The 12,933-nt window shown below is 40.2% G+C and overlaps 1 protein-coding gene across 1 annotated transcript; it reads right to left on the minus strand.

Annotated features, from left to right (window-relative positions):
* Window positions 1-285: 285 nt before the first annotated feature.
* On the minus strand, window positions 286-1,074 carry LOC110943345 (secreted RxLR effector protein 161-like). The gene has a single exon (XM_022185096.1). The coding sequence runs from the start codon at window positions 1,072-1,074 to the stop codon at window positions 286-288; it is 789 nt and encodes a 262-aa protein (XP_022040788.1).
* Between the last annotated feature and the right edge of the window lie 11,859 nt (window positions 1,075-12,933).

Raw genomic sequence — 12,933 nt, forward strand, 5'->3', positions numbered from 1 at the left:
TACTGGATTCTTCATCAACGCCAACAATGTCTCCCCTAACGACAAAAGCTTCATACCGTTTAGCTTCAAAAGATAATGAAAACGTGTGTTATCAAATGGTTTAGTGTGAAGGTCAGCCTTCTGTTCGTCAGTGTGGATTTTTTCTATTCGAATCAACTTCTTCTCGTAACAGTCACGGATGAAGTGATGTTGAATCTCAATATGTTTAGTTTTAGCGTGATGTACCGGGTTTTTGGGGATATTTATTGCAGCCTCATTATCTACAAAAACAGGCGAGGTAAGAAATTACGAACCATAGTCCCTCATTTGCTGCTGAATCCATAGAATCTGTGAACAGCAAGTGCTAGCTGAGACATACTCAGCTTCGCATGTTGAGAGCGCGACTGTGGTTTGTTTCTTACACTGCCAAGTTACCAGTCGTGGGCCGAAGAATTGGCAGCCTGAAGTTGTAGACTTTGAATTGAATTTGCAGCAACCGAAATCCAAATCTGAGTAGCCCTCAAGTCTGAAATCACCATCTTTGGGATACCACATGCCTAAGCTTGGAGTTCCTTTCAGGTAGCGTAAGATGCTTTTCACGATCATGAGATGTGAGGCTCTTGGGCTTGACTGATATCGGGCCGCGAGGCAAGTTGGGTACATTATATCAGGTCTTGATGCGGTTAAGTACATGAGAGAACTAATCATTGACCAGTACAAGGTTTCCTCAACCTTTTCTCCCGTGACATCCGTATTGATACCATGGTTAGTTGCTAATGGGGTAGACGTAGCAGAGGTCCCTGACATACTGAATTTCTCATGAACGTACTTCTTTTGATGTATAAAGATCCCCTCTGGCAGTTGATCGACCTGCAAGCCCAGGAAGAACTTCATCTCTCCCATTGAGCACATTTCAAACTTCTGCTTCATAACTTTCTCAAATTCTTTGAAGAGCTCGTCATTGATAGACCCAAAGATTATGTCGTCAACGTAAATTTGTACGATCAGAAGATGACCACTGACTTCCTTTGTGAAGAGAGTTGCATCTACCTTCCCTCGTGTGAAGCCATTCGATAACAGGTGCTGAGAAAGCATCTCGTACTAGCATCTCAGGGCCTGGTGCAACCCATACAAGGCTTTGTCGAGAAGGTAAACCTTATCTTTATGGATAGGGTCAGTGAAGCCCAGTGGCTGACCGACATACACCTCCACTTTCACCTTTCCGTATAGGAACGCCGACTTAACATCTAACTGATATACCTTGAAACCCTTCCATGATGCAAATGTGAGAAAGATTCTAATCGCTTCAAGTCGAGCAACTGGGGCATACACTTCGGTGAAATCAATTCCCTCTTGCTGACTGAATCCATGAACGACTAGGGGTGCTATATTACGAACAACAACCCTCTATCATCTCGCTTGCACTTAAAGACCCACTTTGTCTTTATCTTTCTGTGGTCGTCGGGTAAATCGACTAACTTCTTGCATTGCATTCACCCTCTATCATCTCGCTTCTCGAATTGACCAAATTCTTCTTGCATTGCATTCACCCACGATTCCTCCGTCAGTGCTTCTTTGTAAGTCTTCGGCTCAACCTGCGAGATAAAACACTTTAGAGAAAAATCATTTTGTAATGGAGCAATCTTTGTGTAAAAACACAAAAGGCCCTGATCAATTTGGCGTCTGGTTCGAACACCATATTGAAGCTCTCCTATGATAAACTCCTCTGGGTGATAGGAAAGTGTCTGTGGCATCACCTCATCGGAAACTATCACCTCGTTCTCTAGGTTTGTAACATTCTCGTTTGGCTAAATATCAAGGTGGATCTGCTCCCCCTCAGAGTCAGTATCTCCCTGATCGAATGTGGGACTTTCTGAATCAGAATCATTTGCATTGTTAACCATTGTGGTCGGAGCATTTTCTGCTGGAGTAACTGTTTCTGTTGTCTGAGTTTGAGAATCATTCTGAGCATTACTAGGGCCTGCTTCCGAATCATTTGCACCTCTTGGATGATCATCAGTAACCACCATCGGTCTTGGCGCTTGTTCTTGTGAGGAAGACAGATGTTGCTGATATAGTTTCACCAATTCATCATCTGACGGTTCCTCTAGAAGCTCGAATGAATCCCACAGCCCATCTTAGTCAAACATCCACACAACACCAGGTTTTTGAACGGGCATATAATATCCATGGCACTCAACATGTTGAGCTTCGATTATACGTTTGACAGTTGGTACAAATACCCGTCGGAGTGGACTAGCATATCCAACGAAGTATCCCTCCAAAATCTTTGACCCGAATTTGCCATCTGGATCAATAACAGTGCACGGTGAACTAAAAGGTTCAAGATACTTTAGATTTGGCTTCCGGTTCATCAGCAACTCAAAGCGTGTTTTATTGTGTGGCTTGACGGTCAACACTCGATTTAGGGTATAGCACACAGAGGATACTGCTTCACTCTTGAAGCTCACAGGGAGCTTTGAATCTGCCAACATAGTGCGAGCAGCCTCAATCAACGTTCGATTCTTTCGTTCTGCTACTCTGTTCTGTTGCGGAGTATATAAAGCGTTGAACTCGTGCAAAATACTCTTTTCATCACAAAATTCTGCCATCTTGCGTTTTTTGAATTCAGTACCATTATCACTTCTGATTCGTCTAATCGGAGTTTTGTACTGAGTCTCCAGCTTCTAAAAACAACTTCATCAAACTCGTGAAAACTTCATCTTTAGTCTCCAGAAACAGTACCCAAGAAAATCTCAAGTAATCAACCATTACCACCAAACAATACAGATCTCCTGATATGCTCTTCACATTCACAGGACCAAAGAGATCCATGTAAAGTCTCTCCAGTGGCTTCTTGATCGAATTTAAGAGCTTCCTCGGATGCAACTTTTTGGTTTGCTTCCCCTTCTTGCAGCTAATGTATTCGTCGCCTAGCTGGAAATTCTTTAAGTTGACCCCCTCGACCAGATTATTATGCACCAGATGATTCATTTTCCGTAAATGGATATGCGCCATTTTACGGTGCCACAATATCGATTCCTTTTCAGTTGCCTTAGATACAAAGCACTACGGTTTGTTATCTGTAGTAGTCGTGATGCTCATTTCAAGAACATAGAGATTTTTCTCTCACGACGCCCTCATCAGAACCCAGTTTTCAGGGATGACAAATCCCGGTTTGAGTATCAGACATTCTTGGTCATTAAAGTGTGCAGTAAACTTCTTGTCACAGATCTGCGAGATACTCAGCAGATTGTTTTCCAATTCAGCAATGTAGTTTACGTTCTCAAAAGACATCTTTCCATTTGACAAAGTTCCTTCCCCACCAATCCTTCCTCCCTGATTTCCCGCAAAACCAACATAACCACCTCTTATAGCTCGAATATCATACAGCAGTGCGAGTATCCCTGTCATGTGCCTGGGCGCTCCATTATCCATTATCCACTTTGAGATTGATCTCAGGAGCTCCTCCACGCATCGAATTTGATCAGTTGAATGAAGCAACCCAAGCCTCTTTCGACTCGGGTAGCTTGATGCGGATCGTGGAAAGAACTTGGAAATTCTTATCATTAACCTCCAAAACATTCTCTGTTTCAACCTCAACCTTTTGAAACAACTCAGGTTTTGGAACATTTGGTTGAACAGATTTTGGGACATACTTCTTGACATATTGGGTCGAAGAAGTTTGTTCATTTTTATCACCACCTGTGTGACAACCCGTAACTTCGAGGTAAAACCGTTCATTTCGCTTTTACAAATTAATTATATACTTATCTAATTTATTTTAAACAACGAATACTTGAAGCCAAATCCTTATTGTGTCGGACCGACCCGAACCGTTTGAACCAAAACACCTGTTTCACTTGTCGATCCAACTCACTCGCGTAACTCGAAACTTATGAGGCCCGAACCCTAGCACGAATATTATACAATTATATTAGTGGATGTTATGTTAAAAAATATAATAATAACAATACCAAAATAGAAAACGTGGTAGCCATTTCTCATTGTTGTCCCATTTTAACAGCCCAACCCTCAAGCCCAATTCCCACCATTTACTCTCAGCCCAACCCCCAAATAAATCCCAAACCGACCCAACCTTGTTTCCTTATAGTTTACATGTGTGTGCATGTTCTTTTTAAATCTATACAACCCCCCAAACCCTACAACTCAACCTGCGACTTCTCTTCCTCTCTTCCACTTCGGATCAGCGGGGACAAGAGCAAAAGACTTCCAGCTTGTCAGTTGAGTCCCTCGTGGTTCGCATCATCTCATAGATTCAGTAACGTATTTAATTATAACTATAACCTTGTAAATCACTGGATACCATGGCTGTGTTTATTCAATTTTCTTAGTGGTGTGTGATTTCTTGTAGTTCAAGTCACTAGGGATCATGTGTATTGATGATTGATGGTTCTTGATGATAATCGTATTACTAGTTATTATTGAATTCTCGGTTTATTTATACAAACTGTGGCTGCGTCTTTTTGGATTGCAATGATCCTGATGAATCTAAGATGATAATTGTATGTTAGGTTGCTAGAAATCTTGTAGTTATAGTTATAGTGGTTTGTGAGTTCTGTTAAGTCTCTTGAGTTTGGATTAATGTGGTAAATGATCTTGATGTTTGAGCAAGATGAAATCTGATTATACACGACTCATAACCCGCTGTGAATGATTGATTTTGGTCGTATGATCGTAAAAACTATATGTGTATGATGATATACATGAAACTATATGTGTAGGAATATGTGATTGTGATTTTATGTGAAGGTCCGATGTGCTAGCAGCCATGATAGGGCTATGTATGGGTTATCTCTAGCGATAAAGTCGAATGTATTGAATGTTGATATACTATTGAGTACTGATTTTGTGATAACGACACTTAGAACCGTCGTAGGATACATGAAAAACAATTTAAAACAAGTAATGTTTCGTTCATCGATTTTCTGCAGAAAATATGCCAACTTCCGCAGTCTTTTTTGGGACTTAAACTTATCAAAACTCTTTGTTTTCTGAGCCTAAAATCAAGTATTTGGAAGTAGCTTTCAAACCACGGTGATGTCATATTTTTTTGACAGGTCTAAGTATTTTTAACGAATTAAATCGTAAAACTGCTCTAAGCTGTCATTTTTCTGCAGAAAATGCAGCTCATATTTTGTGTCATATCATGGTATGTGTTTAGATTTAGATCATGAAATTTATGCTATAGATAGCCTCAGGCATCCATGCGAACATCCAACTGGAATTACGTCAATCGGATAAACGTAGATTTTTAAATAAATAATTCGGCAAACAGGGTCAGATTACGACGAATCTGATCACTGTGACGCAAGATTTGTCATGGAAAATCCGTAGGGATTTTGGTCACCAAATTTATATACAATAGTCCATGCTCTGATTGAGACGCCTTATAATTTTTTGGGAATTTTGTTGAACATGAACTATTCCGGATAACACTCCGAAAATTGTCCGAAAATGCACTATATTGCTGAATTTTATTGAAGAGTATTTTGAACCTTTTGTGACACTTGTGTTGTCGCTAAGCTATGTCGTGATAAATGCATGCATGATAGTTAGCATTGTATGATAAAATGTGCTACGTGCTAGATACGTGTTGAATTTGTGTTTCCGCGTGAGCACACCTAGTAACTCTTAAACGGTAATCATGTTAGGACTTGATTGACTGGTTCCACCTCGCGTGTTTCTTTCCATAACTTAATCTACCGAGCTAATCTAAGGTGAGTTCACACTTTTCTAAAAAGCATGTAATTCCCAGTGGTTTGGGAATGGAGCAAACAACAACCATCCCCTTACGTGGGATGCAACCTACGTATTCTCCTTGGGTAGAATACGGGCAACCTCGTCCGCTTGTGAGGGACGGAAACCGTTAATTTACTATTTATTTAACATGTCTTAAACGGACTAGACGGAACTCTATCTGAAAGTCCCTACACATTTTATACCGATTAATCGCTAGGCCAATGGCGAACAGGTTATTAGTTAAATAGCGCTATTAGGTTTGACAAGCCTCACACCGTGCCGCAGAGGACGGGCGTGGACTAATATACTTGGGTACTTAGTCAATGACGATAGACATTGACTCGGGGCACTAAATATAACTATAGTCAGTAGTCGCTATGGTACGAGTCTTGTAGTTTAAAACAATGGGGTAGCTCCCCATGACATGTTTTCTAAAAAAACAGAGTAATTTAACAAACTTACGTTTTTGGAACAACACTAAACAACTGTGAACTCGCCAACTTTATGTTGACATGCTACTGCATAGCTGCGGACGGACGTTGCAAACGGATGGAGTGTGTGTGGTTTGGAAAGTGGTACGTTTTGTACAGTTATTTAAATTGTGGTTTCAAACCGGGATAAGTTTATTTTACATTTCCGCTGCAAATATAAAGTACATTTTTTTAAACTTTTAAACCAAATCACCAATTGTATCATTTGGAATAGTTTTACACACTTCGTAAACGGTTCAAAATAATTAGTGGCTGGATCCTGGGCAGCTGCACGCCTCGCGGTAATACTCCGCATGTGGAAATTTTGAGGGTGTGACAACCTGAAACTTTAGGTACATACTTTCCTACCGTAACGGTTTGAGAAGTTTGTCTCTTTCTAGTTTCAGTCACAGAAACCTTCTGAACATTCTTCTTGACTTGTGGGGTCGAAGGAGATTGTTTCGATTTTTGAGCAAACAATGTTTTAGCTTGAAATTTTAACTTCCATGTTTGTTGGTTTTGAACATTTGCCTTGAAATTTTTACCAGTTTCTCTAGTTTTAAAAACTTGTTTTACTGGTTTTTCAACAAACATATGAGCCTTTCCTTTCATATCGTCAGGTTTCCGTTTGTTCTCAACAATAACAGTCCTAGGCTTGACATTGGTACACTTTCGTGCAATATGACCAATCTCATTACACTTGAAACAAGTTCGGTTATCGGGAACCCGACTTGTGCCCTCAGACAGTTTTTGTGTTGCTTTCTTAGCAAGAACTCATCGTTCGATTTCTTGAAAATTTCGGACTCCTGATCACTGAAAGAATTTGAACTCTTAACAAATTCAGTTCTCTTCACATAATTTGATTTCTGAAAACTTCGTTTCTGATTCGACTCACCACCCCAACGCCCATTACCACCCGTTTGATTTCTATTTTGAAATTGTTGTTTAGGTTTGGTGTAATAAGTTTTAGCCTTCAGAAATCGTTTTGAACTTGATAACTTTTGAACTTTTGACACATTAACTTCAATCAGCTGGAAAACCTTCTCAATTTTATCCAAATTAACGTTTTGAATCGGAAAATTTTGATCCAAATACAAGTTATCAGATCCATTCATCTGGTACATCACCAGAGTAGGTTCGTCTTCTAATTGTTTTTGGATTCGGGAATGTAATTATTCATAAAACACTCGTCATCTTCAAAACATTTGTTGGGTCAAAATGGAGAATGATGTTAGGATCAGAGGCTGTCATGATTTGTGTTTGTTTGCATAAAATAATGAAGTGCAGCGGAAATGAGTGGCAAACTTTGTAAACACAAACAAAGGGAAATAGTTTTTCATAACCAATTGATTCTCATTAGTCGAAGGATTCAAATCAAAAGATTACGTACATGTTTACATACTAAACTCCCCCTCAGCCTGATACTCCATGGTTGATCGTACAAGATGAAAGGAGATGAGCAAAAGCTCTAAGCTCAAATAGAACAGTACAGGTACTGCTCTATTTATAGTGCAGATCAAACCACTGAGAATCAAAGCTGACGTCACCATGAAAGTGACATCTAACCTCCTAACAAACTCTAACCTCTGATCTATATAGACACTGCTTGTGTTAACTACTTCTATTACATTCTATTACATAACAGACTATAGAACAACTGCTGCAACCTTCTACTGCTGTGAACCCAGCAGCACTTGTTCGGATCAGCAGTGCTTGACTCAAGGCAGTAGATTGAATCAGCAGGACTTGAGTCTTCATCAGATCTTTAATTGAGCAGCAGTTATTGGTCAGCAGTTAGTAAGATCAGCAGATAGGAGGTCATCAGTTGTTGTAATCACTTTCAAGGGGAGAGATATGTATATCAGCATCTGCTTATTTTGAATCCACTGAGCTGATCCAGTTTTGGCTTTACATTATCTGTTCCTCTGATAGGGTTCAATCCCAACAATCTCCCCCTGGAACAGATAATGCCAAAACTCTTCATTATTGTGGATATTTTATTGCCTCATCAACAGCTCCCTTATCTGGCCTTTAAATTGCAATTCAAAGCTAAGGGCATCTGTATCTTCATCATCCCTGCTAAGTGGAAGATCAAGGAGATCCTGCAAATCTTCAAGACTCAGGCCAAGAGCTTGTTCCGTTGATATTATCTTCACTTCTCCACCAGACCTGAGCAAAGTCAATACGCGGGTCTGTTTGTCAGTTGCCCACTTTTGTATTTTTGAGCCTGGTGGGTTTCTTGGGAGATGCTTATTTGCAGAAGTATTTGGAGAGGCTGGCCGGTTCATCACTGGCTGAGCAGTGGGAGCAGAATTTTCTTGTTCAAGTTCTTCTTTCAACGTTCTTAACAGGCCTTCTTTTACAACAGCATTGCCAGTAAGAATATCTTGAACTGTTTCAGCACCTAGCTGGCTTTGACTCCTTCTTTTGTAAAAGGCAGTACCAGCTGGAGCAGTGGATCTCCTGATTTGCAGCTTTGATGGTCCTTTTGAAACCGCTGCTTCAGGGTAGTCAGGTTTTTGAGGGATTTTAGGATCTTTCTTCCTTAATTCCTCCAACCTTCTGTAGGTTGACCTGACCAAATCTTCCTTCCATCTAGCTACTTGTCTTTTGGTGCCAAATTCTGCAACAACCAATTCTTCTTTCATTCTTTTCAGTTCCAACTGTTTTTCAGGTACATTCTTTTTGAACTTTGCCCAATCAGGAGGAGTGTGAGTGACTTTCCTTTTTATCATAACTTGAATTCTGGCTGATTCAGCTTCAAGCTCTGGGATAGTCCACTCTTTGTACATGTGTTTCTCTCCTTTGTATTTCTTGTAAAACATGATGCTTTCAATGTAGTCTTTCTTCAGAGTTTCAGCTGCTCTTTCAGAAATTTGTTGACTAACATTCTTTGCAAAATGTTCCAGGGAATTGACTTGTGTAAGCAGATATTGGTAGTATCTTGAAACTTCTTTGTCAGATTTCCCTTGTGAGTTTCTTTGTGAGATATCCTCTGCTTGTTTGGCCTTTATTTTCAAATATTCATCAATGTTTTTGGGCCATGGATATCCTTTGATTGAGGGCAAACTCCTTTTGGCAGGGTCATCCTCAGTATAGAAGGATTTTATCTCTTCTCTGACAGCTTCTAGTTCAAGAGGAAACTGAACACCTGCAGGAGGTAAAGGTTTGTGCATTGGAACAGAAGAAAGTGGAACTGGTTTTGGTATATTGACAAGAGCTAAAGGTTTTGAAGATGTTTGGGGTGTTGAAGTGACATCATCTTTAGGAGTTAGCCTCCTCCTCTTTATTTGAGGAGGGACTGATGATGTTTTGGATGGAAAGGTGGTTGTAGTAGCAGTGGTTTGTGATAGACTAACAGCTGTTGAAACAACTGGTGTTCCAACCACTGTTGTCTTTACCACAGATGTTTTAACATCTGCTGTCTTCTGCCTTTTGACAGGAGTTGATTGTGATTTTGGTGGTGATGGTGGTAAAGCAGTAGATGAAGTGTGTGTTGAGGTGGTGTGTGTTGAAGTGGGAGCAGATGTTGAAACTACTGAGGTACCAACAGCAGTTGATACAACAGAGGTTACAATACCAGCTTTGGGAGGTGGTTTTTGAACAGACTTTGAACGCCTGACCGGAATGGATTTGGGTAGCCTTACTTTTCTAGTAGGCTTCTTCTTTTCATCAAAAAGATTTTCATCATCTCTTGACCCTGAAGTACCCTGATCCGGATAATCCACCTTGGCTTTCTTTTTGGCCTCTCTATCCCTTTTTACACAAGCAAGTGCTTCTGCAAGTGCATTTGTAGTCTCATCAATCTTCTTACTACCATCTAGCAAGGGGATCTGCTTGGTCATATTTGAATTTTCTGGTGCAAGGTAAAGACCATCAGTGATTCCCTTTCTTCTCCATTCTTGAATTTTCTCCCCCTTTTTGGCATTATCTTCAGGGAGGTGATCAATGAAAAATACTGGTGGAGGAGCAGTGCCAGTGGTGTGCAGGATCTGAGTTTTGAGAGCCTTTAGATCAGCCTGAGTGTCTTTGAACCTAGACTCCATAGCGTTTCTCAGCTGTTGAACATGTTTTTCATGTTGCTGATCTGCCAGTTGTGCCTGATGATGGAGATAAGGTTGAAAGAGATTCCAGAGCTCATTTGTAGCAGCTGCTTGTTGTAGAGCAGGTGCTTGAGGTGGAACAACAGTGGATTGTACCTTTTGTACCTGTAACAACTGCTGGAGCATATTTTTGAGCTCTGCAACAGAGTTATCAAGTTTTTCAGCACGATCCGTCAATATCTGGTACTTTAAATCATCACCTAATTTAATGGGATCATCTGATTTCCCACTAACAGTGGTTTTATCAGTGGCAGATGTAGGGAATTTATTCCAAACACTAACCACTGATGCCCCCTTTTCTTGGTACTGGGGTCTTCTTCCTTCAACACTTGACAACCTTTTGATGATGCCAGATGGATATATAAATCCATTGGTGGTTGGCAGAGGTGCTATGTAAGGAATTGCCTCCAAGGAAGTCTTATTAATGAAACCACTGCCCAACTGTAAACCTGTAGGTTCAACAGTTGTAGTGGCTGCTTCACTTGGATTACCACAAAGAGTTACTTGTAACTCGATGGGTGTAACCTCCTCAGGTTTTGTTGGTGGGTTAGCAATGGATGATACAGCAGGCCCAGTCATTTGTTGAGGTATATTCTCATTAACAGGTGATTGAGAAGGACTGGATAGTGCCTGGTTCAAGTCAATTGCATCCAACAGTAGTTGTGTTTTTGGGGGAATTGAGGATGTGATGGTGGGTCTAGAAAGCGGAATTGCTCCGGGCATTGAGCTGTGGATGATGGAGACAAGTGTATCCAGAGCATCATGATGTGGTGGCCCTTTGTGTACAACCTGTCCTTTTTGTGAAGAAGCAGGAGGAGTTATGGTTATGGGTTGAGATATTTGTACCAACTGCTGTGAGGAAGAAGCAGCAGTGGTTGCTAGTGACATTTGTGTTGTCACAGGCATTAACTCTGGTATCTCATCTGCCAGAGTTGCCTTTTTGATTGGTTTGGAGGGTTTTTGATTTTTCTTTTTGGATGGCCTTTTTGGTGTGGTAGGTGTGGGTTTCAAAACAGTTGTTCTGCTGCTTTGATCACCTAGAGCAGTAGGCTCAGCAGCAGATACCTGAGGAGCAGTGGTAACTTCTAAAGTCTGCTCAGGTACCCCTGCTTGTGTTTTGCAAGGTGCTAACATACGTGAAAATGTTTCAGATGTTAGACAGTTTATTGCAGTTATTTCACCTTGGTTTATTAGAAGCAAATCATCCTTACTGAATTTCTTTTGAAAATAATAGCTTAAAAACCTTGGAAACAGTAAAAATGATTTACTTTCAACATTATTAACCAAATCTTTAAAGATTTCCCGAGAATAGTTATAATTTTCTTCTTAAAGAATCGCATATCCCAGATTTTGAATCTTTATAGGGATCTCATTGAAAGAAATGGTTTTGTTTGAAACACATACTAGGAGGGTATGAAATAAAAATCTTGTTGTAGGAGGAAAATAACCCTTTTCTAAGGTCAGTTTCGTCATCATTGTGGCTTCATACCCTCTTTCAATGAAGTCAATGTGCAACTCGTTTTTGGTGAAGGAAGTTTTACCTGCCTGGTCGTCGAGTTGAAAAACTTTGGAGATGGATTGTGGTGTAATGTGAACAGCTTTACCCTTAATGGAAGATTTGATTTCAGTTGCAATGTCTCCTTGTTTTTCAAGGGTTGCATTCTTCCAAAACTCCCTTTGGGTTGCCAAGTAGATGGGTGCGTCGGTTGTGAGCAAAGTTTTGTACTTTGATTTTGCCATGATGGTGATAATGGAATCGAAAACATCTGTGGTTCCTGGTTTTGTGAGAAGACCCAGGAGATTGTGAGATTTTTTGAATGGAATGTCAGTGATGATTGCCTTTTGTGAGGCTGTTTTCGAGGATTTTGATGTGGGTTTTGCAGATGACTTCGATTTTGTCATTTTTGAAACGATTTATCGAAGGAATTTTATGGGAGATGGAAAGAAAAAATGCTTTGAGAAGAGAATTTTTGTGAATTCAATTCGACAGTAAAACCCTGTTTGGATGATGAGTGGGGAGTTTTATAGGAGAGAGAGTGAATGCTGACGTGGCAGCCGTTACAAAAAGTCTGACTGCTATGTACTGCCCACGCGACAACCACTGGTGAAAATGAAGGACAGTACTTTTGGTGAAAGCAACGGATGAAAGCAGTGGAAAGGGGGCAGTGGATGATTTTTACTATCAGTAGATAGCATATTAGTGGATAAGACACTGCTTTTGAACAACAGTGGTTATCAAGGAATGAGAGAACAGAGGTTGCCTTTCAGCAATGGGCAGACTTTTTGATGTAGAGCAGACTTTTGAACAATCAGTGGTTATGGCAGACTTTTAAGGATTTTAATGAAATTTTCATTTTTAAGCTATTTTTAAGGATGGATTTTTGATTTTCTGAAAACATTTTGTTGCTTTTATTCATAGAAAACAAGATGTTGCTTGTTATTCCATGTTCAGCATCCCAATCCTAGAGACCAGACTTTCAAAAGTGGCTGTGTCAAGTGCTTTTGTGAGCACATCTGCCAGCTGGTCTTTAGTTGGGACATGATGCAGAGAAATCAAACCTATTTTATAGCAATCCCCTCACAAAGTGATGTCTGATGTCAATGTGATGATGGATGAA

This window comes from Helianthus annuus, chromosome 5, assembly GCF_002127325.2.
Source record: "Helianthus annuus cultivar XRQ/B chromosome 5, HanXRQr2.0-SUNRISE, whole genome shotgun sequence".
NCBI lineage: Eukaryota > Viridiplantae > Streptophyta > Magnoliopsida > Asterales > Asteraceae > Helianthus > Helianthus annuus.